Source organism: Ciconia boyciana, chromosome 24 (assembly GCF_034638445.1).
Source record: "Ciconia boyciana chromosome 24, ASM3463844v1, whole genome shotgun sequence".
NCBI lineage: Eukaryota > Metazoa > Chordata > Aves > Ciconiiformes > Ciconiidae > Ciconia > Ciconia boyciana.
In genome coordinates this window covers 387,870-413,456 of record NC_132957.1, presented here as the reverse complement: position 1 = coordinate 413,456, position 25,587 = coordinate 387,870, and the positions used below count along the sequence as shown (strand labels likewise).

The 25,587-nt window shown below is 46.5% G+C and overlaps 3 protein-coding genes and 1 long non-coding RNA gene across 6 annotated transcripts in view; 1 reads left to right on the top strand and 3 right to left on the bottom strand.

Annotated features, from left to right (window-relative positions):
- Positions 1 to 1,319: 1,319 nt before the first annotated feature.
- KLHL33 (kelch like family member 33) lies at positions 1,320 to 4,680 on the bottom strand. The gene is made up of 4 exons (XM_072845797.1): positions 4,158 to 4,680; positions 3,057 to 3,990; positions 2,462 to 2,632; positions 1,320 to 1,896 (listed from the first exon to the last, which is right to left on the bottom strand). Exons 1-4 carry the CDS (start codon positions 4,678 to 4,680, stop codon positions 1,320 to 1,322), a joined length of 2,205 nt encoding a protein of 734 aa, XP_072701898.1.
- A 2,589-nt stretch (positions 4,681 to 7,269) lies between these two features.
- On the bottom strand, positions 7,270 to 11,322 carry NDUFA11 (NADH:ubiquinone oxidoreductase subunit A11). The gene is made up of 4 exons (XM_072845079.1): positions 11,190 to 11,322; positions 10,908 to 11,000; positions 8,364 to 8,486; positions 7,270 to 7,463 (listed from the first exon to the last, which is right to left on the bottom strand). The coding sequence occupies exons 1-4, from the start codon at positions 11,269 to 11,271 to the stop codon at positions 7,351 to 7,353; spliced, it is 411 nt and encodes a 136-aa protein (XP_072701180.1). The 5' UTR covers positions 11,272 to 11,322; the 3' UTR covers positions 7,270 to 7,350.
- Positions 11,319 to 19,095, top strand: LOC140643400 (uncharacterized). The gene is made up of 3 exons (XR_012039568.1): positions 11,319 to 11,674; positions 16,165 to 16,238; positions 18,409 to 19,095. It is a non-coding gene; the product is annotated as an uncharacterized lncRNA (long non-coding RNA).
- The window catches only part of RANBP3 (RAN binding protein 3), a 53,418-nt gene continuing 44,536 nt past the window's right edge, over positions 16,706 to 25,587 (bottom strand). For 2 of the 3 annotated variants that reach the window (XM_072845078.1, XM_072845075.1), the window contains 6 exons: positions 25,006 to 25,108; positions 23,985 to 24,109; positions 21,913 to 22,033; positions 21,128 to 21,270; positions 19,037 to 19,217; positions 16,706 to 18,092 (listed from right to left, as the gene is read on the bottom strand). In XM_072845078.1, the coding sequence (XP_072701179.1) occupies positions 18,049 to 18,092; positions 19,037 to 19,217; positions 21,128 to 21,270; positions 21,913 to 22,033; positions 23,985 to 24,109; positions 25,006 to 25,108 (717 nt within the window). In that variant the 3' untranslated portion in view covers positions 16,706 to 18,048. The remainder of the gene's footprint in view (positions 18,093 to 19,036; positions 19,218 to 21,127; positions 21,271 to 21,912; positions 22,034 to 23,984; positions 24,110 to 25,005; positions 25,109 to 25,587) is intronic. The other variant, XM_072845076.1, reaches the window with a different exon arrangement.

The following is a 25,587-nucleotide window of genomic DNA, read 5'->3' as shown; positions in this document are numbered from 1 at the left end:
GGGCCTGTGCTGGAAACTCTTCTGTTAACTTCTTTATCAATGACATGGAGGAGGTGACCGAGTCTGCTTTCATCGTGCTGGCAGGTGACACCAGCTTGGGAAGGATCGGTTCATATCTGATCCAACAGGACTACCATTCAGGGAGCACCGTTCACCCTGGAGAAATGGGTTGACAGAAACCTGATGAAAGTCAACAAGGACAAATGCAAAGTCCTGTACCTTGGAAGGAAGACCACAACAGTGCTGGTGGGTGACAGACTGGCTAGGGAGCAGAGCTACGGAAAAGGACCTGTGTGTCTTGGTCGACAGAAAGGTGAACAAGATCCAGCAGCACATCCTGGCTGCAAAGAGAGAACAACAGAAGCCTGGGCTGGCTTAACAGGAGCATAGCCAGTAGACCAAGGGAGGTGATTATCCCCCTCTGCTCAGCGCGCATTAGACCACATCTAAAATACTGTTCTGGGGAGCCATGAGAAGCTGCAACCCTCCCCTACACATCCCAGAACCCTCAATTCCCTCCCCAAAGGTACCCCAATATCTCCCAGAATCCCCATTACCTCTGCCTTTCCTTGCAAGTCCTCCCTAGGATTCTCCACCTCTCCACAAGCACTCCAGGTCACTCCAGGAAGCCAAGACCTCCCAGAACCACCTAGGAACCCCAAAGCCCCCAGGACCCCCCCAATGCCCCCATCTACCCTGCCATCTACCCCAAAACCCTGGCACCCCCAGGACTCTCCTATTCCCTCACCCCGAGATGCCTCTCAATCCTGAGATGCTTCTCCCCATGCACCCCGAGATGCCTCTCAATCCTGAGACACACGCACCCCATGCCCAATGAACACAGGCACCCAGAGGCCCAGTGCCCTCCATCCACCGCTCCCCAGGGGACCCAGGAATCCAGGCAATCCTGGTGCCCACCACCACCCATCCAGGACACTCAGGCTGTTGGTCTCCTGCTCTTCCGTTCCTTGCAAGAAGCACCTGGATGTCTGGGCTCCCCAGCAGAAACAACAAGACCCAGATGGGCAGTTCAGGAGGCACTTTTATTCAACCCAAGTGTGGGGGGAAATTGAGGGATACCCAGCTCCCAGTGAAGGGATCAGGGCAGGGGAGTGAGTATTCCTGGAGGCACAGGGGAGGCACAGTGTCCTGTGGGGTCCCCACAGTCTAGGGCATGTACCCTGGGGGTGGGGGTTGATGGAAGCCACAGGATCCATTGTAGGAAAGGGATCTGGGAGGGCGGGATTTTGTCCCATAAAGGTGCCCACGGATGCTACCTGGGCATCCCAGTATGGGGTGCAGAGCTTTTAAGCCCCCCCCTAAGTATTATTGGGGGTGTCAGGTGACCTTGAGGGGTCCTCAAGGCAGTTGGGGCCACGCAAAGCAGGGGGTACAGTGAGGACACAAGCCTGGAGGTCAGTATAGGCATGGGGCAAAGTTCCCCGGGTGATCCAGCGCCGAGTGCCCGGCTGGTACGCGTGGATCAAGTGGGTGTCCCGGTAGGTCTCATGACTGTACCCTCCCAGTACAAGCAGCTCCCCCCCAAGCACAGCTGCGCCCCCAACTACATGGGCTTGGGGCAGGGGGCTGAGGAGGACCCAGATGTCCAGCTTGGGGCTGTAGACCTCAAAGGCCAGCTGGTCCCTGTAGCCAGTCTGCCCGTCCCGCTGGCACAGCCCCCCAGCCACATAAAGCTGCCCACCCGCCTCTTCCATGATGTGCCCAGCTCGCTGGCCATTCATGGGGGCCAAGAGTGTGACAGGCGCACCCGGGATGTAGCGCAGCATGGCCGCCTGGCACTGGCATGCCTCATCACACCCCCCTGAGACGTAGACGGCACCATCCAGGGCACATGCCGCGTGCCCGCACAGAGCCATCGGCAGGGGCTGGCACCTCCTGGACAAGGAGAGAGGGAGGGAGGGTGAAGGCCAGATTAAGCAGGGCTGCCCCATGGTGACTGCCTGCCCAGGAGTTCCCCAGTGAGCCATGGCTCCATTAACTGCTCAACCGTCAATGCTGGCCAACACCCAATGAGCCCCAGTGGGCAGCATCAGCTAAAACATAATGGATGCCCAAGGGCCATCACTGTTCAACACTTTGTAGACCCCAGAAGACACCACTGGTCAACCCACAGCAGACTCCCTAATGGACAATATTGGCCAACACCCAACAGAGCACCCAATGAACATAGCTGGAAGATGTTTAAATGATTCACCTCTTTGGCAGATGGCCAACAGACCCTGAGTGAATACTATTGGCCAAAAACTCATTCACCACCCAAGAAGCATCACTGACTAACACCCAATGACCTCCAAGGGACACGGTTGCTCAACACCCAGCAGACCTCTCCCAAAGGCCACTGTAGGCCCATTCTCCATTGGAGGCTCAGTGGGCCACCACTGGCCAATGCAAGGGGCTGCTAGGGCAGAGGAAAGCAGGTGTCCACGTGGAGCGGTCTCACCTCCAGGTGTTGTTGGCCAGGTCATAGCACTCCACAGTGTCTGTGCAGTAGAGCTCCCCCGAGCTGCCCCCCAGCGCATAGATGAAATCCCCAAGTGCCACAGCAGCAAAGTAGCTCCGCCCACAGGTCATGCTGGCCAGGCGCTCCCAGGAATCGTCCATAGGCTGATACCTGGGTTTGAGAGGTAAAGGGGAAAGAGACTACCTGTTACCTGCAATGCCGTGAGGTGATGTTGGCACCACTGAGGGCAACAAGCCACCTACAACCAGCCAATCCCATAATGCCTTGGGGCCACATGGTCCCCTTGCATGGGAATATCCCCTCCTTCTGGGCAATACCAAACCCATAATGCCCTGAGGCATCTCCAGATAGGATCTTCGCTGTCCTACCCCCAAAAAGCCTGTAACATCCCAGAGTGGAAGGGCACCTCCCAGTCTTACACCCAGCCAATCCCAGAATGTCTTGGAGCCACTTGACCAACTGCAATGCCACAATGTCTTGGGTCCATGGAGCAGCTCTAGCTCCACCAACACATCCTCTGATCCCACAATGTCCTGATGCCACATAGCACCTCTAGGTCCTCTGTAGCCCTCACCTGTAGACACTGGCCAGGGTGTCACGGACCCCGTAGTAGCGCTTTCCACCCAGGACGTAGAGGATGTTGCCCACCACAGCTACAGCATGACGGAAGCGTGGGCCATCAGGAAAGTGCCCCAGTGCCCGCCACTCCACCTGCTTCACCAGCCCCACAGCACTGAGGTAGCGATGGGCAAACCAGAGGTGTCTGCTAGGCTTCCGGGCAGCCAGGTTGGCTGTCAGTTTATCTCCACCACAAACCACCAGCACCTCTTGCAAGGAACGCACCCGGCATGGCAGCTCGGCCATGGGGGCCAAACTTGCTACCACAAGCTCGTGGAGTACCTTTGGGTTAGCTACCCCTGCAGTCACTGATGGGACCTTCTTCAGCTCCTGGCCGGACATGAGGGCAAAGCGAACAGATGACAGGACTTCCTTGGCTAGATCCTCTTGGCCATCTCCATTGGCCATAAGCCACCGGGATGCTGCTTCCAAAGCCTCCAGTTCATGGAGGACATTGAGACCATCAGAGCGGAGGAGGCGGATGAGAAGATGTGCAGGAAGATCCAGGAAGGCTGGTGTGGCCACCACACTGGGGAAGGTAGCCAAGATGTAGTCCTCTGCTATGCGGCCCACCTGGGCCAGCCCATAAGCCACAGCAAAGGCCAGCACGTCCAGGCCAGTTTCTGGGGTCAGGCCATGGGTGAAAACATCCAGGCAGAGGGTGAGGAGCCCCCAGGCCTGGTAGCGCAGGGAGGTCTCGGCTGCCTCCAGGACCGCGGGCCACGGCCCTGCCACAGCCCCAGTGTAGGCGAAGGAGAGGAGGAGGCGCAGCTCGGCTGGGGACAGCCCTGTGGCCAGCGGGGCGGCAGGGTCGTGGGTGGCCTCCCTCATGGGGCAAGTGAAGAGGGCCCGGAAGAAGTCACAGGAGCAGCTCAGGGCCAGGCGCTGAACTAGGGGGAAGGAGGAAGAACGGTGGGGGCAGTGCAGGCACCTCTACCTCCTCGTCCCTGCCTGGAGCCTCAGCCCCTGGCACACCTGCCAGGGGACCCGGCTGTCCCAGTGTGCCTTGTCCCCCTCCCCAGCCCTTCCAGAGGGACCCCCCACACCCCTGGCTCACCTGGGATGACTTCGTCCCCTGCCTGGAGCTGGAGGTCGCAGCCCAGGCCGCTGGCGTGGAGTTGCTCCATGGCTCTTAGTGTCTCCCACTGCTCCTCCAGGGGCTTGGGACCCCCCTCCTGGGGGTCACTCTCCAGCTGCGGGGCACAGGCGGCCACCACTCGGGGGGCCCCCAGGGCCCGGGCGGCCTCCTCTACCTCCTTCTCTCGGCCATGAGGCACAGTTCCCCCATAGGCAAAGGCCAGCACAGCTCGCCAGCCCCATAGCGTGGCCCCGGGTGGCAGAGGGACACGGGGTGGGGGGCCCTGGCGCAGCTCTCTGGTTCTGCCCTCCAGGAAGTGGAGGAAGAAGGAGCTGATGGAGGCCAGGACCACAGCATGGGCCATGTCACCCTCCGGGCCCACAGCCACGTCTACCAGCTGTCCTGTGGTGCGGAGGTGGTCGGCTGTGGTCAGGAAGTGTCTGGCGTGGGCCCCATCCCACAGGCTCCACTGGGCTGGGGCCGGCCCCTCTGCAACCCACATCTTGCCTGTGGGAACACATGGAGCAGGAGGGGTCAGAGTGCCATCTTCATAGCCAGAGCCTCTGGCCCATGGCAGGAGTCCTGACTGGGGACACGAGGTCCTGCCACTGGCACTGCCCCATAGTGAAAGCCACTGGATCCATTGCCAAAGCCTCTACCCCACAGCTGAGGCCACCAGGAACTGTTACTGCCCCACAGTGGAATTTAATGCCCCTTGGCAAAACTGCAGCCCAATAGATGAGACCAACAGGCCATGTCACTGCCCCATAGCTGAGGCTGATGTCCCCTCAGGACAACCTCAGGATGAAGCTACTGACCCACAGCCAACACTGCTGCCCCAACTGAAAGCCACAGCCCCATAGCTCAGTCCACTGTCCCCCATCAAACCTCCCGCCCTATAGCAGAAGCTACCAAGCCCTTCCCCAACCATTGCCCCATAGTTGAAACTACTGGTGCTCCAACAGCAGCAAAGCCACTGGTCCCCAGAACAGCTCCCCAGTGAAGCTGCCTGTCTACTGGTTTGGCATGTGGCAGCGACTGCTGCACGCTGCCTGTCGCGTGTTGTGCTGCCTGTCGTGTGTTGCGCTGCACTGCACTGCGAGTTGTGTGTGATGTTGCACGTCATGCACGCTCTTCTACTGCTTACTGTCAGGGTGTGCTGGTCCTCGCACGGCACACTGTGTCACACCACGGTGCGCTGCATGCTGTTGCCCTCCCGCCCCGTCACGAGTGGTGCCTCACGTGTTGCTCGCTGTGTTTGCACACTGTGCCGTGTCCTCGCTCGGGCCACGCGCTTTGCAGCCTGGCGTGGTGTGTGCTGTATGCTGTGTCCTGCATTGCCGCGTGGCATGCCGCGCTGTGCCACGCACTGCCACGCACTCGTTCCCACTTACCGCCTGCCACTGCTCCGGGAAGCTCCTGTGACCCCCCAGGAATGCGCCCGGGTAATTATAGCCCAGACAGGACACGTGGCCATGGCCGGGAGCTGGGAGAGGCTCAGGCAGAGGGAGGTCCGAGGCCCCGGAGCCTTGGGACAGGGCAATAGGGACACCTGGGTTCCCTGAGGACAGGCAGTGGGGTGGGTGGAAGCTGCCAGGAGTTTTTTCCTCTCTCAGGCAGCGGGAAGGTGCAGGCAGGGCTGCAAACCCCAGGTTACCCTGGGCAGGTCCTGTTGGGGGTCTCTGGCCCATCAGACCCTGCTGAACCTTGCTCACCTCCAGAGCCCAGGGTGAAGCAGGGCCCCGCTCAAAAGTCCTTGGGTGGGAGAGAAACAACCCCCCCTGCTCTCCCAGCCCCATGGGGGGTGACACCCCCCCTACCCATTGTGCTCCTGAACTGGAGCCCAGCCCCACTGACCCCCGCACTGAAGAGCTGGGGATCCCCCAGCCCCGGTGCCAGGAAGCACATGGAGACACCGGCCCCTTGGCGCAGGCCCAAGCACCCCCAGGACCATCCTGCACCCCCCCAGGACCCCCCCTGCCCAGAGAGAACACATACCAGGGAGCAGCACAGCCTGCCTTGGCTGTGACCGTGTGTCCCCCCATGTTGCTCTGTCCCCTCCTCTGCTGTCCTTGGGTCCCCCAGTCTCCTTGTCTCTGGTTCCCCTATCTCCTGTCCCCTCCCCTCACACCTCCCTGTGTTCCCCTACCCCACAACCCTGCTTCCCCTGGCGCCCACATTCCCTGTCCCTGTGCCCCCATATTCCCATGTGTCTGGTCGAATTGTGTGTCCCCAAAGATGACGATTTCACAGCCTTTCCAAGTCCATTTTCCAGCACTTATCTACTCCAACTGTGAGTTTTTTCCTTCTATCTAGTTAGAATTTCCCTTTCTGCAACTTGTGCTTGTTATTTCTCATCCTCTACTGAGCACCTGAGCCTGCCTTTTCTGTAACTATTAAGTTGTGAAAAAAATGGTATTACATCAGCCCTTGACCTTCTTTTCTCCAGGCTGCATGATGCAGTTCTCCTTGCCCCTCCTCATGCATCCTGTGACTCAAGCCTCTACACTTTCTTGGTGGCTTTGCTGGACATGCTTGTCTGCACACAGAAAATTCAACTGGACACAGCCCTGAGCAACCTGCTCCAGCTTTGAGCAGGAAGATCTCCAGGGGTCCCTTCCAACTTCAGCTATTCCCAATTCTAACCCTGTGTGGGCTCTAGACTTCCGTAAATGCTTATCAGAGAAAGTCCCCAGGCTCCCAAACACCTTGTGGGCAATCTATACCTCCTGCCCCCACCCCAAATTCCTAATCCTCAACCTAGAGCCAAGTGCCTCTTCAGAAGTTTTGACTCCAAACCCTTCCTGATAGTCTCAGTGCTGTGCAATCCCAATCCTTGACAAAAAATCCTGCAGGACCCGCTCGAAATTACAAGAACAACTCCTAAAAGACCAGGCTGAAAATGGTAATTGTACCCCTCAAGCTTGTGTGCGCAACACAGAGACATGGAGGCAAAGCGACTAGTGCATGAAAAAGAAATCTCAGCAAGGAGCAGCAGATCGAAGCTTCCTCTCCAACGGCTCCACCTTTTTTGCATCTCAGCCCCAACACTGTAAACAGCCGGACAATGTCAAAATTTTGTGACAACTGCTGATTAGATAGTATCTTTATTACACAACTTTTTATTACATACAGCATTCAGAAGACAGCTCGCAGGGGGGAAAGGCTACATTTACAGCTTGGGAGGTCCTGTCAGCCTCCAGCCCTCCTTGTTACCTATCTTCATTAGAGCAGCGGTAATTCCAAACCCCAAACATGCAGTGGTACCAGTCATGTAACTGTGAGCTGGAAAAAACAAATCAAACCATAAAAGATCTGTTAGGGCACAAGAACTATACAGTAGATCTCAAAAGACTCTGCAATTTTTCCATGAGCTACGCGCAGTCCCTTGGCCATCAGTAACATTGTTTGCCAGGAGAAATCAGAAAAGTGATTTTTTTTAAATTAAGTTTTCTCATGCGTTGAGCTTGCAGTTTGAAATATCAATTTCTATAATCCACTACCCCATCTCCTTACATAGGCAATCTTTTTTCTTATTTTTTAAATAAGCAAAAAAGATTTAAAACTGAAAAATTGCTTATTTCAGTGACAAAAATAACAATCACTGCTTCGAACTCTCATCAGCTCAGCGACTAGGAAGAGTAAAGATAAATTCTATTTCACCACAATTACAACTTAAATAAATCCCTCACATCTTTAACACTGAGTCTGAAAATGCTTAGAGAAAAAGAGCGCTGTATAAATATCTGCAGGAGCTAATCTAGCCTGACAAGATGCCATAGGAGCAACAGCAGCAAGATACACCTTGTCCCTCAGAGTGCATAAAGAATTCACAAGGCAGATGTTAAATTATATTTTCTGTGTAAAATAAATTACATTTGTTGCCAAGAAAACATGAATTTCCACAATTACATTTTTCATACGCTGCAATTCCAGGTTATAACTGGTGGTTATAATTGGCAGTACTGGGTCAGCTCTATCTCTGGTCTCCTTCTGGAGCAGTATTTATTTTAGCAGACCTGTACAATGGAGCGTCAACGAAACTGGCATGAAATGGAATTCACGTGCTGAGATGAATCTCTACCAAATAAGCCTGACATCAAGATTATTTTACATTTCTCCCTAACAGAAAGGTTTCTAAAAACAGAGAGGGCTCATTTCATTACAGGCATTATCCACATTTACCTCTTGCACCTAAGACAGCTCCTGTCACACAGCCTCCTATGAAATAGTTCAAGGGATCCTCTGGTTCCTCTCGGATTTGGGCACTGAGGCAGGTAGTTAGGCCAAACACAGCTCCTAGTGTAGCTGTAAAGAAGAGGTAAAAAACCAAAACAAAACCCCTCAAGGAACTGAGAATTACATATGTACAAAGCACATTTTTGAGACGCACGGTGCTGTACAATGGTTCCTCTGGGAGAAAAGAGGAAAATGAAGCAAGATCTGCTTCTAATTACCCAGGGGCATCATATCCTAGCCACTGTAGTGAGACTCAGCGTTATACAAGTCCCATCCTGTTCCTTCCGGTACCTCCTCCGTTCCAGCCACGCAGCCACCTCTGTGCCGTGCAGGTCCAGCTCAGCCGTTAGCTGGATCCCCAGGAACCCTGCTGTGTGCCAGCACACAAGGCAGGTGCGCTCGAATGGCTACGGACAAACGCCACCACATCCAGCTTGCTTCTTAGCTCAGACTTAGTAAGAGCCCCTCCAGATAAGGCAATGGGGCAGCCCCCAAACAGCCAGGGGGTAAGAGAAGAGAGAAGCAGGTTTCTCTGCAGCACATTCCCCTGGGGTGTAGGGCCCAGCAGAGCTCTGTCTGGGCTCTGTGCTGAAACTCAGCCCACGAGTCCCTGTGAATCCAGCCTCACAGGGATTCAGGTAGAGAAGCTCAGACGGCTCTACTCTCCTTAAGGTCAGTTTGTCCCGGCACTTTACTCCTCTGCCTGCCTAGGGCTTGCAATGATTTTTGGATAGTAGAAAAATGGATTGAGTTTGTAAAGTATTCTTTTTGTAAACTGATTTTGATTTTGTAAATTGATTTAATATATTGAATTAAGAAATTGCAAAGTAGCATTGTCTTGTCCACTGAATTACATACCTCATCCCACCAGACCCAAAATCTATATCTCTGAAAAGTTTAGCAAATAGCTGTGTCAAGCAAATACACTAAGAGGTTTTCCTGGTTTGTAATACAGGTTCTTTGATAATGAAATGTGGAACTGGCTACCAGGCACCACCTGCAGATTTCAGTTCATCTTTCTTGGGAACAACAAAAATATCCAGGATAAAAATTTTCAATCTCTATGGTAAAGTAGTAAACCACAAGCTCAAGTTACAAACCTCTGCAGTTTTTCACAAAAAAATGCAATTATGCTGATCCTATAATCAACTGAAAAGAGCACTGAAGAAACAAAACCCACAGGCCAAGGACAGTATTTCAGCTTCTCTGCTTTGGACCAAGGAGTCTGCAGGTGAAACACACTGCTTCAGAACACAAGTTCTGGCCCCTTAACAGTGGACAGGATAAGCCCTTCCTCAGGTGTGAGAACTGGTGAGAGGATTCAATATGCTCGTTTAAGATTACAGGATTTATCAAAGTCATAATTGGTTACATTATCTAGTCCATTATAATGACTTTTTATGGCTCAACTCATTACAGGAGATTCCAGGTCCTCTTTTAGAGTTGAACAACTCAAAAATCCAGATCTGGACTGCTTGTGAACCAGCTTCCAGTTCAGAGCACTAGTGCACAGGGAGAGACAGAGGTGATATAAACCATTAAATTAGACTGAAAAACAAGATGAGTTTGGTGAGAAGAAAACTGTCTTGGAACTTGCCAAGGGGCTGGGGGAGCTTCAGCCTTGCAGATCTGCACCTGCACCTGGAACAGCCCCCTCAGCTCCCTGCTTACCTCTTCAGGGACCACTTTCTCCTGCAAAACACAGACAATTCAAGACAACTAAGTGGTTTCTTCTTGGCTATACAGCATGATGGGAAAAAACCCACATTTATTTTCCTTTTGCCATCAAAACCACTGTGTTTGCTCTTCAGCAAGTGTAATTTATTAAGTGCAATGCCTAAATATATGAAATAAAGGAGCAAGCTTGCTTATACTTTTGCCCAGAAACCAGCTGTTTTGCAAATACTGAAAATACGTACCTTTTATTCTAGATTGCAAAAAATGCATTACCTAAACTTTATTTAAAGAACATAGCTTTAAATGAAGAACATGGGAGGCAGAGACTGCCTCAGATGCATCTTCAGCCTGAGCTGACACGGCTGTTCTTCTGTCTCAAGCATTAATCCAGGAGTTTCTTTTGCCATCACCATATGATTACTGGTATTACATTATCCAGCAGAAAATATTATCCATGTGTGAATAACTATTCTATTCCAATTTGACATATAAGTAAGCAGCGTGTTAGAGGAAATATGGCAAAAGGAAATACCAACTGTAAAGCCTTGCACTTCTTTCAAGGCACATTAGCATTCTGGCTCTTGCCTTCCATCCTTAAAATAACTCCCTTCCTTTGAGGCCTGCGGAGGAGGAAAACCAACCAGCACCGAGCACGGAATCCAAGGTGAAGGTGGGGGCTGAACCAGGAGGCCGCACCGGCGGCTGCCCGTGCCGTGGCAGAGCAGGGCGGCCCAGGGGACCGACCGACCCGGCAGCGCCCACCCGGGGGCACCGCCACCGCCGGCCGGAGGGAGGGAGGCCCCGGGCCCTTACCCATGGTGACGCTGTCCGCGGCTGCCATCTGCAAGGCGGCCAGGGCCGAGCTGGGCTGCAGCAGTACAATGCGGTAGGCCGTCCCGACCAAGCCTGCAACACAGGACGGCGTCAGCCAGCGCAGCCCCGGCCGTCGCCGCCGGGGCTCCCGTCGCCGAGCCCCGGCCGGGCCGCCGTCGCCGGCTCCCCTCGGTACCGCCTCGTAACCGCCCGGGCCCCGCTTCGCCGCCGCCCTCCCGACCCCCCCCGGACCGCCGGCCGCGGACCCCCCCCGATCCTCACCCGCGGCGGCGCCGACGCGAGTGGCGAGCCAGGTGCGGCGCGGGCACTCCTGGCCCTCGGGGCCGTCCCAGTAGCCCGCCATGGCGCCGCAAGGGCACGGGCGCGAGCACCGCCGCGCTCTCGCGAGAGGACGGGCACCGCCCCGCCCCGCCCCGCCCCGCCCCGCCCGCCATGTCAGCGCCGCGCCGCCCTCCTGGCCATGGCCCGGGTCTGCCTGAGGCGGGGCCTGCCGGGGCCCGGGTCTGCCTGAGCCGCGGCCTCCTCCGGCAGTGACCAGGCCCCTGCTACACGCTGAATGAGCGCAGCTCTCCTGAGCTGAGCTGGTGCTGAAAACACCGTGGGTACCTCAGCACGGCGCGATCCCCGGGCCAGCGACCTCATTCCGGCATTTCCCGCTGTCTCTGCCGTGGTTCTCGCTGGCGGGTCCGGCGTCCTGCCTCCAGCTGGCCGGTGCTCGAGCGTGCCCTTGGAGATCCTTCAGAACAGTAATTGCGTTTCATGCTTTCAGCTCACACCCAATCCGTGGCTCTTAAGTTGCTTTCAGATGGTGCAGCTCTGTCTCTAAACCTAAAACATACACTTCTGGTAGCTCTGATCCTTTAATTTTTCAGTGTTGGCTGTTCTGTTGTGGTTTGGGGGTTTTTCATGTGCAAGGGTGGGGTGGTTTTTTGTTGTGTAGGGGCTATAGTTATAAGTAAATAGTACTTGGATTGTTTTTTATAAATTTTCAAGGACTGTATTCTAATTCTCTGGCTGTCTCTGTATACTGTTATACTTGTATCTCCAGTTTTTCCTTCTGAAATAATAAAGATGTTTTCATGCACTTAGGCCACGCTGTATTGTAGGCTATACTGGATGTATTTCTTTTTCCAGTTGTTCTCAGTTTGCTAATAACATTCAACAGCCCGCTACCGTGCTGGCCCAGTGGTTTGCCTTCAAGCCAAGCTTTTCCAGTTCTGTTTTCCCCACCATCAAAGTAACTCCAACAGCTGAATGGAAGAAGTAACTCGACTGACGCCTGGCTTAAGCTGTCTCTCACATGTCTACTTCTCTTTCCGCTTTATGTGAAAAGCTTATTAGATACTTTACTTGTGCATTTCCCAATTATGCTGGAGTCCCCCACAGCACCCCTTTTCTAGGACAGGAGCTCAAAGCAGCTGGAGGTGCTACAAGAAATAGCTGCTTGTTACCAGCACTTAGCACAGCGCTGCTGGCTGCCGGACAGTAGCGTGGTCTGAGCTGTCCCAGCCTCAGCAGCAGGGAGAGGAGAAGGGGGCACAGACAGGGACCGGGGTGCTGTGGGGATCTGTGGCTTGGCACCTGGCTGGAGCATAGCAGAGGTTTGCTGGGGTGGCTGGCGTGGATGGGGAGAGAAGTCATTCCAGAGCTGTCTCAAGCGTCTGTTCTAGAACGGGTTGGTATGGGGTGCATTAATGACAGAAGGAGTCTCAGTCCAGTCTCACGCTGTCCCTTGTAGCCAGCAGGAGCAGCAGGGCCGCTGTGCCACTTCCTCTGTGCCCCAAAAGGGGGGCTGTTCTTACAAACGCAACACCAAATGCAACAATCAAGTATTCGCTGGCAGTTTATTAAAGGAAGTGGTTTATAGGGCAGCTTTACTCCTCCTGCCAAGTCCTTTCTAAGCACATCTAACGAAGGGCTGTGTGACTGTTACGGACAGCAGGACTAGAAACCCCATGGCTGCATGGTGGCACACAGTGCAAGTGCTCCTTCCCCAATATAAACACAGGGAAGCCACTAAGTCTTAATAGTGTTAAGTAATGAAGAGCATTCTAGGCTTTAAGCAGCTGTTAAAAGCTATTCTGTCCTGAGTGTACATTGCAAGCAGAGGATTGATACCGCTCCTTCCACAGACCAGTGAGGTGGAACCCATACTCTTCCCAACTTCTCTCCTTGTCTGCAGCAGGGACAAAGCCTGTAGCTGCAATATATGGCACCTGGTTTTGTGCAGCTCTTAACTTGCCTTACCTATAGACCACAGTTAACCTTAGGGACTGACGCACTGCTGCTATGGTTTCTTTTTCAGAAGCCTGTCCTCAGGCTTCTGAATGCTGTAAGACAGCTCCTAGGCAATCACTGCTCATTAGAGAACTTCACTTACTGTTAAGATTTAACTCATCTTACTATAAACAGGCAACATAAAATCAATCCAGGTAAGTAACATTACTCTTAAAACATCTAACTTGACTCCAAATAGTTTATGATTAACTGTAGACTATGGCTACAAACCAGTTAGCTAATACACAAAGTATTAGTTCCCTTAACTGTTAAATGGGGGTACTGACTTACCATCATACTAGAAGCTGCAAATAACTTTGTTTCCTTCTACCTCTGAAACTTTTTTTAGAAATGAGGACAGAACCACCCACCAGCAAGTCACATTCAAAACATTTCCCCATCCTCCCCTCTTTTGGGAGCTTTTTGTATGGCCTTATTCAACAGACCTCCTATCTGCACCTAAACTCACACTCTGAACTCTCCAGAACAGGAATTTTATCTTGTCTGCAAAATCGACTACAATTAGTGAGTTACTTTCCAGTGGTCAATATAAAAAGCGTTTCCCATGTGTACAATTAGTACAGACCAAGGCTTTGCATGGACTGCCTAGATAACTGCTACGAGCAGCAGATGCCCTCAAGCTGGGCTTGACTGATACCTCCTGGTCTCTTGAACAGGAGGACATCATCAAATACAACATTACTACTTTGCTTTCCCTAGGTTTCATTAGGAGCTGAAGGCAAGCTACCAGCATTCGACTAGGGATGGCTCATTTAAAATACACCATGTTCAATTCACAGATATCCTTAGAAAAGGCATTCACTGCCACCTCCAGCAATTGACTACCAGCGTTCTTGATGAGTCAATTCAGCTTTCCTATCTTTAAGCCCTTGAAAGGAGGCAGCCGAAAGAGAACTCTAAACGCTATCTTTAAGTGAGAGACTTTTATTTACAGAAATTATCTCTGAGCATTTCTTTGCAAGATACCTGTACCATAGCCTAGGAGACAGGAATTAAGATTGACTTGAAGAGTCTAGTTTAGCAATTCTCTGTTAGCACCACTGTTGCTCTGTGCTGATCTTCATGGGGGGAACAAAAGTTACCCTGGAAAATTAAAATACCTTTATAACATTGTTTAAATTTATCTGCTACCTGCATAATGGAGTCTAGAGTTCAGTTTAGGCAAGTCAGTGCACAGAAAGACCAAAGAACAAGGGGAGAAAAGCACACAGTGAAAAGTCAGTTTAATGAAATCTTGCATGACAAATTATGGCAATTATCATAATTGGAATTCCTAAAACTAGAGAAGATTACAGGGAAACATGGTAAATTTTCAAATATGTAACATGTTTCTAGAAAGGAAATAAACCATTTTCTACACTCACTGGGAGAACAAGAGGCCAGTCAAACTGCAGAGTGGGGCGGATTAGGATTAGTCATTTAATGGCAACAATACCTAAGCAATGGAACTGATACCTCAGTGACTGGGAATGGGGGGAGAGTCATTACAGAGTTGGAGGTTTATTCCTGCAGGCTTCTAACAGTTTGGACATCAGCCCAGCCTGGTTTCAGTGGAGGACTGCTGAGGACTAGTTTATTTAGATCTTTCCCTGCCCCGTCTTCTCTGAAGTAGAGCATCATGCACTGGGAACTGGATACAGAGAGCTGTTGTAACTACACATTTTCTTACCTTAATGTTTGTATATTCTGTGGCTGTAATCTTATTTTTAATTTTATGGATAAGAGATTTACTTCTGGTTTTAGTAACACCACCATTCTTGCAACACTGTCCTCATCAGATGTGCTCAACTTTATTACACTTCAGTATCTTTTTTTATTCCTGGACAATTTGAAAGGCTGTGCCCACATCAGTCAGCAGCCCAGAACAAGATATACAGTAATTGCTAGCAACATCCATATGTTAACAACAGACCTAAGAGCAAAGATGCAGCAGGAGGGTGGTGCAAGGGGAAGATTGTTGGGAGAAGGCAAACCTGGTTATCATCAACCTCCCCTTCTAACAGCCATTGCCCAGCACAGGAAATACAACACAGGGCTTGGGGTGTTTTCTTTGCTTGTTTTCCGATAAAAGCTTTAAGGTAGTTCCCGTATACATTTTGATGACAGTCTTACATAAATCTTTCAAAACACAATGGCATTATCTGGTTTTAACTGTCACTAGTTTACTAAGGCTTAAAACAGAGAGTGAAGTAACTACATCTTGCTGGGCAGGGCCTGAACTCAATCTATGGCCAATTCTGGTAGTGGTTCACACTAGTATTTTCCTCTTCACTATAAACATATATGCAAAGCTTCCAGCTGAAATAGAATCTGTATCAGTAAATAGTTGCCAGATATTTTTTTTTTTTTAGTGCTGTAGGTGATTGTGTACCACCACTAAACCCCAAAGCAAGAATACTTATTCCGTGTTTCTCAATCTGCATGCACCATCAAATTCATTTTAGGTAAAGCACCTGAAAGTGAGACTCTACACAGACCCTGTGGAGTTTGGGACCAGAAAGTAACACCCGTTTCTCCACAAGTAGGCCCTGCTGACCAAGACACCTTATTAATTTTCTTTATGTTGACAACAAGCAGCTTTATGCTGCAAGGTTGTTTGAAAAGAGTAGTTTAAATCTGAGTATTTCAGTGTAAAAAGATACAAAATGCAGATCACTTATTTGAAAATACAGAAGTTCCCCAGACCTTGTGATGCAGAAACAATTGTGTGGGTGGGTAGTAAGAAACATGCTACGCTTCTGTTAGTGAGCTGCATGAGAAGGGGTGCATCAATAGGTTTGTGCATAGTTATGGGGTTTTTTTAACCAAAGAGAAAAAAAAACATAAAATGCAAAAAGGCATGAGCAGACAATCCAGAGAAATCACAAATGCAGTGGCACAGCTTATCATTAGCCTTTTTCACTCCCTGGAAAAGTAATCCAAGATGTTCCTTCAACAGGCTATCAGGAAAAGCAAAGCACGCCCCTGCCCCAACACCTTACATCTCCAGCAATGGTTAACAACAGACAACAGGTAAAACCATGTTCTTGACTCCCAGTGAAAAGTGTGTTTCATTAAGATAGAGGCAATAAGGACTGTTTTGCTATTTGAATAATTTCAAAGTTGCTTTTGTGCTACAACCTGGGTTTTCATTTTCAATTCATGCTACATTAAATGCTTCTTCCCCTTTAATTTTCTTTTAAATGGTGCATTTTAGATCTCCTTAACCTACAGGAGAAAGCAAGCAAGTGAGAAATTATCTATTAGTAAACTATTTATAAAGGAAATAGAACAGTTTGGGGAATTTATGGGGAAGTGACCTGGTCACTGTTCTTAGTGACTACCAAATTCCAACTTTGCTGGACAAGAATATACCATATGTTTTAATAACAAAATAAAACTCAACTTTCACACAAAAGGCCCAAATGATTAGAAAACATCCAAAGCAAAAAGTGAGTTATAGTTACAGTAGGAGTACTTCAGAATTACACACAGGAAAACACATTCTTGCTTTTATTTTGGTGGAACAGAATACAATATCCTTCAGCCCAAACTATTCAAAGCTGGCAATATTACCTTTTTCTTCGTGCTGCAAGACTTCAGGAAACAGAACAGGGACAGGAAGGGTTAGAAGTTAATTTTCTATTTAAGGCCGTTAATTCAGCAAGATATTTAAAAATGTACTCAACTTTAAGCATGAATAGTTGCATTGACTTCAGTAAGATTATTCACATGTAGTTAAGTCAGGCAAGTGCTTAAATGGCTTGTTGAATCAAGCCATTAAATGAGAGCTGCTTTATTATACAGATTTATTTTAATGGCTGACAGAGCTCATTACATGAGCCTATTTTATTCTTCCAAGGGCTAACAGCTGTTTCCCCATCAACTTTTCTGAAGGTGTAACCTGTATGCCTCCTACACTTTACTGTAGCCACAGAAACATATAATTTTCTAAGAAAAATTGTATGCAACATCTATTATATATAGTGGCTTTGCTCTCCCTTAAATAGTAACAGAAAAGAACAGTACAAAACAATAGTTTCACTTTTTCAACACACAAGAGCATCTTATTGAAAAACTAAAATAAAAAAGTATCACCACAATATAAATCCCCAAATAATAATAATGAAATGGGAATAAAGAAGTTAGCAAAACATCCTGTGGACTTTGAAGTCTCTTATTACCGCATTAAAAAAGCTTTTCTGGTGAACCACAATGTTTTGTTTCTCTCTGTTTACAAACCCACTAGACAGGGAACAACGGTGTCCACAACCTACGGTGGGATTAAAAGGTAAAAACAGTCTGCCCCATCTGCAGTCCAAAAACCGAATGAACCCAAAAGGGCAGTCAGTGAGCGTAGGAACTGGTGAGGACACGGTTTCCCTGCAGGTGGCAGAAACTCATAAGGGGGAGTAGGGGTTATGAAAGCAGAATTCGAGTTGGAACCGTGTCGGAAAGTTCTATCTCGGAGGCCTGCAAGACATGAACTACTGAAGAAGCAGTCAAAAGGTCCCAATGAAAAGCTGTGACAAGTTGTAATGTGCCATTTCAATTACAAGGAAGAGGGGAAATGTTTGTTTTTTTGTTGGGGTTTTTTTTTTTTGGCTCATCAATATGATGAGCTTTCACGTCCCAAACCACATTCAGGTAGTTTCCAAGTCTGCTTTTTTTGTGTGGAATCTACTGATCCAGACCAAAAAACCAAACAAACAGAACAGGGATGCACAGTTCTTAAGTCCTGGAGCCTTCAACACTGCCTGAAATAATAGCTGGCCTGGGGTATCCAGAGATGCCTGCAAGATGGTGTTGATAGCAGCCTTGCAAGCAGATCGGCTCACATCTGCTATGTGCTGCCAACATTCTGCCCATCACCTTCATCATTAGGACCTGAAACAAACAAAGTAGTTTTGTCATAAGTAGTATCTTTTATTTCTTGCCTTACAATAAGAGACCCTACCTGAGAAGCCTACAGAAGTCTCAGGTTTAGGATTTCAATGACAGATGAGAACTGTAGAGTTCCCCCTCCCCCTGCCTTACATCTTCCTTCTCCAGATTAAGTTCTGTCCGCTGCAGAATTTTATGTTCTTGACTAATCTGGTTTGGGGATCCTAGTAGCATCCCAGAGCCTAAAAGCTCAGTTTCCAGCCTCTTCAATCCACCCACTGCTTTTGTTCATATTCATTCCTTTTTTTTTCCCCTGCAGTGAATCAGGATGGAAGATTGGTCTCTGTCAAAGGTTGGAAGTTCTAAGCCATAGGAAAGCAAAACACAGATGACTTCTAAGTCAGGAGTACAGAAGGAAGCCTTCCTCAAACTGAAGACTAGCGCTTTTTTTAAATTATGGTCTCCTCACGTACAATGAAATTAATTACACTCTTTCCATGCCCCTTTGTAAACCTTCTGCTTTCCAAATAGCACTCTACTCAAGGGTCAGTCTGGATTCTGCCTGCTGAAAGTAGCCCAAGACAGTCATCTCGGGTTTTATGTGCAAGCCTTGGCCATGTTGAAGACAATAATGAAACTCAACCATCCCTCAAAAATCCTGTAAACAAAGCTAGGACTACTTGAAGCACAGATAACCTCTGCTAAACTGTGACGTGTAACTCAGATGGAAGCAGCGCAGGGGCCTTTTTACCGGTTTGGAGAAGCAGCAAGAAACAGTTGCATTCAAAAAGGCAATTCATGCAATGAGTCTTATTCCACAAACACCTGTGAGAAGTTACAGGCCAGAAGTACATCTACAATATACAATTACAGAGAGGACAGTCTGCCTTAAAGAACAACAGAAAAATGTATGGAAAACACGAAACTCTGTTGTCTTTCTTGCTTACCACTTCCAACTGATCCTGAAGGTGCAATGACATCATCATCACTGTCTTCCTCATTTGATTGCGTTACCTCTGGCTCAGGTGCTACACTCTTGACTTCTTGCTCTTGTTCCACTCTACTCCGCAAGGCCAAGATCCGATGGTGTAATGCAGCATACAACTGCCCTGTATCTTTAGAGCTTGCCTACATTTTTTTAATATTCAGAAACAGGAAAAAGGTGCAAGGAATTATAACAGAATAAAACACTGTTTATGTAATACACACCAGTCATGCCAAATTTCACAATCACTTTTCAGTTTTCTCATATAAGGTTTTTCAAACTAGGTCAGAATGCGTTGTGGTATACATAGCAAGATGCTAGATATACTAAACTCTGATGGTGAGAGTATATTCCTCTGCTCAGCGCCAACTTTCTCTGGCTAACATAACCAGTACTAGCTGATTTTAAATAGCCTTCTTCACCTAGGAGTCACACAGCTTTCCTGACACCCCCCAAAAGCTTAGGCTAAAAAGATCTTTAATTAAAAAGTTTGTCTTGCACAGATTTTTCCAGGTTTGTCAAACACTCAACTTCACATATCAGTTAATCATAATCAAGTCACTTAATTGTTTCATGATGCACCGACATAAAATTACAACATAAGATATGAGAAAACTGAATGGACATGCATTCAGGCAAGTGATTATTCAATTATTTTTTTTAACACTCTTTTACACTGGTCAGCTGTTTCAAAGGGAAGCATTTGTGACAACCTGTCTAAGAATATTTTTTTTTTTTACTCTCAAAGGTTGATGACGACTTCATGGCTTCAAAAGAATCAATTTTTAGGCCTACTGAACTAAGCATTTAACAGACATTATTTAAAAGGGAACTCCCTTCTGAATACTATGAAACTCTGTCTTCACTATATCATTGAAGTCCTCATATTAACTACTATTACCATTACCCTAAGTTAACTGTAAGGCAACAATCCCACTTCTCAGATTCTTTCATAAAAAAATTGTTTCCATCCTCCCCTTCTGTCACTTAAATCTGTCACCTCTGTATCTGCAAAATTCCCCTGCAATGAGCTGTAGTGAATAAATTATTCCATACAAGATACTTTTTATCAATACTAAAATCAATAGTGAATAACCTGATGACAGACTAATTCAAACTTGTCAAATCTAGAAAAATGCTGAGAAAGAGTTATGCATTAATTTAACTGCTTTTTCTTCATCAATGGATATTTGGTATCATTAAGTTCCACTCTGGGACTCCAGATTCCAGTCCTACAAACATAATGTCACAGGGGAAGCTGACCATTTCTCATTGTTCTCTTAATTTCTGCTCTGTAAGAACACTTAAATCTTTAGTAACCCCCTGTGTAGAATCACTTTAAGTCAAAAGAATGTGTTCAGACCTCTCAAAAAATCTGTAAGTGCTCTTAGCAGACATTAGGGAATGACCTTTCTTTCTTGCTGACTGTATCAATCTCCCTAGTGTCTTAGTAATTCTAACTGGGATTGCTGTTTCCCCATTTAGCGAGCACAGAAATCACTTTCACTGTCCTGCTACTGCTTGGAATACTCTGTATTAAAATAAATCAAAGTTAAAACGTGTTACCCTCAACTACTAACACAATGTTCTTGACAGATATTTAGTGTTTCACTTCCAGTGAGCACCTATACATCCACCCATGCTGTAGACAGACAATGACAGCTGTCTTATGCTACAAGTTCTGGTAAATCTAATTTTGGTTAAGCTACTACATTGAAATCTATGAAATGCCTATTTCCCTTGATAACAAAAAATGATTAGCATTAGTCTTACACTACAGTTACAGTCTTAATAGGCATGGAACAGATCCCATGACTCCATGGTCAATGCTTTGGACAATGTGGCTTCCTAGAGCAGCCTTTTAAGTGGAATTTCTTCACAACTAGTAAGGCTTTTCAGACAAGCAAAGTCTGCCAAGCCCCTTGTCTTTGGGGAGGGGGTGGTGGTAAGGAGGTAGGGTGCAAAGAAGAATGGGAACGTTACCTCAACTACAATTTAAGCAAGCACCAATTTTAGTAGGAAGGTTAAGATGTAAACAAAACACAGTACTCACTGATATAAGAAAAACTTTAACTCCCTGGTCCTCTGTATCCATGGCGGTGATCCGGATACTCTTCTCACTGGCTTTATCGATCTGCATCTGAGCCCAGAGCTTGGTATTTAAGATTAACCTGAGACTCCCCTGAGTCCTCATCACTAAAGCCAACATACAAGATCAGTTAGGTGGAAAAAGACAAAACAGGCAGCTCAAAACAGTCCAGAAGGCTTTTTGTGTGCATGTTTAAGTCTCTTTACAAAGAATATCAAGGGAAAGCCCTTAAAACAGGAATCTTGTCACACCTGTTAATCAGAAGAATGTAGACTATTAAAGATTAGTCATGTCTAAAGATATTTAGTCCAAAGTTTTATATGTTAATACATCAAAGTTCAGTGGTTGGATCTGAGCTGATAATCTCAGGCTAATGCACATTCCTGCCAGTCTGAACAATCGTGCACTATTCAAAGAGACTTCCCCCCTCACAAGCACCCCATCCCAAAAAAGCAGAGAGCCCAGATCTGAAGAACGTTACCATAAATTTCTGGTCAAATATTCTAGTTGCTAAATACAGCTTGCTTTAAAAAGTAACTGGAACGTTTGCTACAACAGGAGGATATGAAAAGCTACTCTCTTTGGAAGAAATGGTCATAAATTGAAGCAGGAGAAAAGGTCCAAATTGCTTTCTGAGTTGCTGTAGCTAAGACATAACCCAAAGTGGATGCTGCTCTGTGTCACAGAAGCATCCTATGAAAATAGCACTGACTATCATCCAGTACCTCATTTCCCCTGGTTCCTCTTACCCAGCCGAGACTGTAATGTTCCATCATCTGTCGAGGCCATATCATTGAGTCTCAGAAGTCCTCGACCTCTTTCCACCCAAGACTGAGAGTTTTTATCAAACACAAACAGCTTGCACTGAATCTGTAACAGAAAATACCTCTATAGCATAGTGGTTGATTGAAGTAATATATTTAATATTTAGTCACCTATAGCTGGTTAAAAAACCCTCAGATTTCATATTGGAATTTTAAACTATTTATAGCTGTGGAAACCAAAGTAGTCGTCCTCTCTTTTGCAATAAATTCCTCAAAATATGCTATCTGGTTTCATAAGGTTTTATTAACAGAAGGTAGGTATTCTTAAAGAATACCTGTGTTCAAGATCAAATAACAAGAACAATTTTCAGATAAGGTACAAACTTCCAGAGAGGAAACTTATTGTGATAAGAGATTGCGTAAGAGTCTTCTATAGTCTTCTATCAGCCAATTCTTTTAAAAGTCTTAGGTGCACTTTGCACCACTGAAGGTGGTATTTGCTGCTGGGAAGATTCAGCACAATGAAAGCAAAATTCTTCCTCTATTAAGGAAGAAAGGACAAGCAAACATGTTCATTATCAATTCATAAAGCCTGACCCACATAGTCATGAATAAACAAGAGGTATTTTTCCTGCCTTCCTGGTTCATCAGTTGGAAAAAGTACACCTTTTGTACTTTCTAATGGTAGGACTGTTCCTGCTTCCCATAAAAGCTCCCTTTTTCCTGCCCTGCTAAACATCTCTACTTTATGTCCCCCTCTCTAATCTATCTTCATTGTCACTGCTGAGGTTTCACACTTCAAGCCAGCACCCCTCAAGTTCCCCACATATGTGCATGCACTAGGTGGAGAATATACTTCCATTTTTCGTTCCCTCCATTTCTCTCATTTTCTCCAACATAGAACACCTAGCTCTGTATACTTCATTTCTGCAACATTAACATTGTTTTGTCTGTACAAGTCCCATTCGGGATTCCAGTGCATTAAGTTTCACAGGAAAAAAGAACAGAAGTTAGGTGAGAAGTCTGTTAAGTTACAACATATTCATGCAAATCAGTCCTCTATTAAGTATACAACTACTAAAAGTTGTTGCTTTCCTAAGTGAAACAGGACTTTTATCTCTTCAGTGTCTTGTTCGATTACATGAAGCATCCAGGAGCTTCTGCATTACATAAAAACAGAGAAGTACCAGAACAACTACTTAAAGACCATTCATGTCTGGTAAAAAGAAGTTTGAGAAGACAAATATTATAGATTATTATTTTGTAGGATAATAAAAGTAACTGATACATATTAGTTACTGACACAGTGCATCTGTTTGGTGTCAGATTAGACCAGCATGTCTGTAAGAACAAAAAGCTATCCTTAAAAAAATAATGCAGTTCAAGTGCTGAGAAACTTAAAAGATCTAGAAAAATACCCTATAATTGGAGGATAAAGAGAAGAGAAAAAAAATATACCACTTAGTTTTACACAAAAACCCTGCACATTAAGGACATACAGAAGTTAAATATTTAAGTTAATGAATAACCACAATGTTAAATAAATCACAATTAAAATCAGGAATTTAAGTCATGACCAAATGTCCTTCTAAAACATCACTAATTCAATGAAGTACCTCAGGACAAATTCCCCGATTACTGTTTTATGGTTTCTGCTATGCACGAAACCAGACTGCTAGCAAAACAGTCCATTCTGAGTTTTAAAAAAATCTTTAGTAGTACAATAATTAAAGAACTTATAAATATTTAGTTCATTTATTTTTTCTTCAAATAATTGTTTCGTAGGAGATAGAAGCTTCTATGTGATGGATTCAGGAAAGTATGCTTAAGATCTGTCTGGATGGCCCAAACACTAAAATTTATTCGGAAAGAGGAAATTAAGAAACAACATAGTAAGGATCTGATAATAAATATCCGAAGTTTTAATTTGAACACAAGAAAGTACATTATAGATATAGAGGATGGCTGAGTTGTAGGGAATCAGGTGGTGTGCATTCACTGGACTTCCACATGAATCCCCATAAACTGAAAGCTCCTCTACTTTATCCATTTCTTACCTGTAACACATTACTTTCAGCTTCCTCCCCAGTAATCACTTCTACCTTCGCTAATAAACACTTCCGTGCTGTTGCTTTAGTATAGGCTGCTGCAGACTCTGCCAGTGATTCTGAAATATTATTAGCTGAACAACATTTTGAAAGTTTGAGAATGATTAGCATATAATTTCATAAGATTTTTAAAGGTCTCACACAAGTATACCAGAATTTGGAGAAATAAAGTACATTAATAGAACATTAGAAATAGGATTGAAATTTAAAGCAAAGTTAAAGCTTGTCTTCTAAGACTTGTTTTAAAAGCACAAGACGACACAAGGGACAGAAGAGGTAAGTTACTGAAAAATTTTGTCCCCGCATACAATATTTCAAAACTTTTGCTAACACATGGACACCTACGTATCTGTAGGTGTTCCAGCAGAACTGATACTGCTACCAGCTACACAGTTGTGCCTACGCGTGTACAGCACAGTTCATTTTTCCACTTTTATTTTGGCTTTCAAGCAGTTTGCTGGAGAAAACCCATAGCTCTCAAAGTGTCCAGAAAATCTTGCCAATCTGAAGAGCCACAGAAGTCTAGAATCCAGCAAACAGTTCTTGGATCAAGCAACACATTTGGTGCACCCACTCCATACAATATACATTTGACTTGGGCATTCAGTCACTGGAAGTGTAACAGAATTGTTAAAAAAGAACAGTTTGCCACATTTCTTCTACACTCTGTAAGCCCAAGTACCTGCTCTGTTAATTCCCTCTGCTTTCATTCTGCTCCCAGAACACTCCCAATACCACAGAACGACTATGAAAAAGATGTAGCCTGTACATGTTTAATATTAAAGACAAAATGACAAGAGAATCTATAGCATCCAGGTCACCTTCCACCCCAATCCTGTATCTTCGGTTACAGCAGACAGTAAAGGCAACCTAAAAGTGTTATGTTTTTATAAAGTAATGGGATATTGAAAAATGCAATCATTTAAACAAGGATTAACTACCATTCCTAAAATAATATTTTGTTTTTCACCTTTCTCTGGTGTGGCTTCCTGAGAAGATGTTTCAGACCCAGACTCGGTAGCAGCATTCTCCTTATTACTCTCTGTACTACCTTCATTTGATTTTGGTGGACTCTATCGCAAAAAGAAGAGGTAAACACAAGAGAGAAAGCATACACTAATTTTGCAGAACAAGACTAGTGATCAATTACTGAGGGAAGCCCTAGTGTTTATAAACCATATGGCAAAAGAAGAATCCCACGGATGACATGCTTTCACAGTGAAAGCTATCCTACTACCCCAGCCAAGGAATTGAATGGAGCATGACCTGAAAACCAGTTCAAATTATTTTCCCCCTGAACTGAAACCAAACTTCAACCCTTATTTTGAAGTTATGTTCAACAAAGCAAGCCAATTTCAGCTACAGTTCAACTCAAGGCATACTTGAGTGAGCTCCCTCCTTAGTGGTTAGACAGGTATGAATGCACAGCATTAAGTGTTTCCCTTTTGTACCAGCATAGCAATAAAAAGAACAGTAGGAAACAGTGAGGCACTAGAAGTTACACCTTACACAATAAATACAGAATTTCCCGAATCATACCTCAATACTGAGG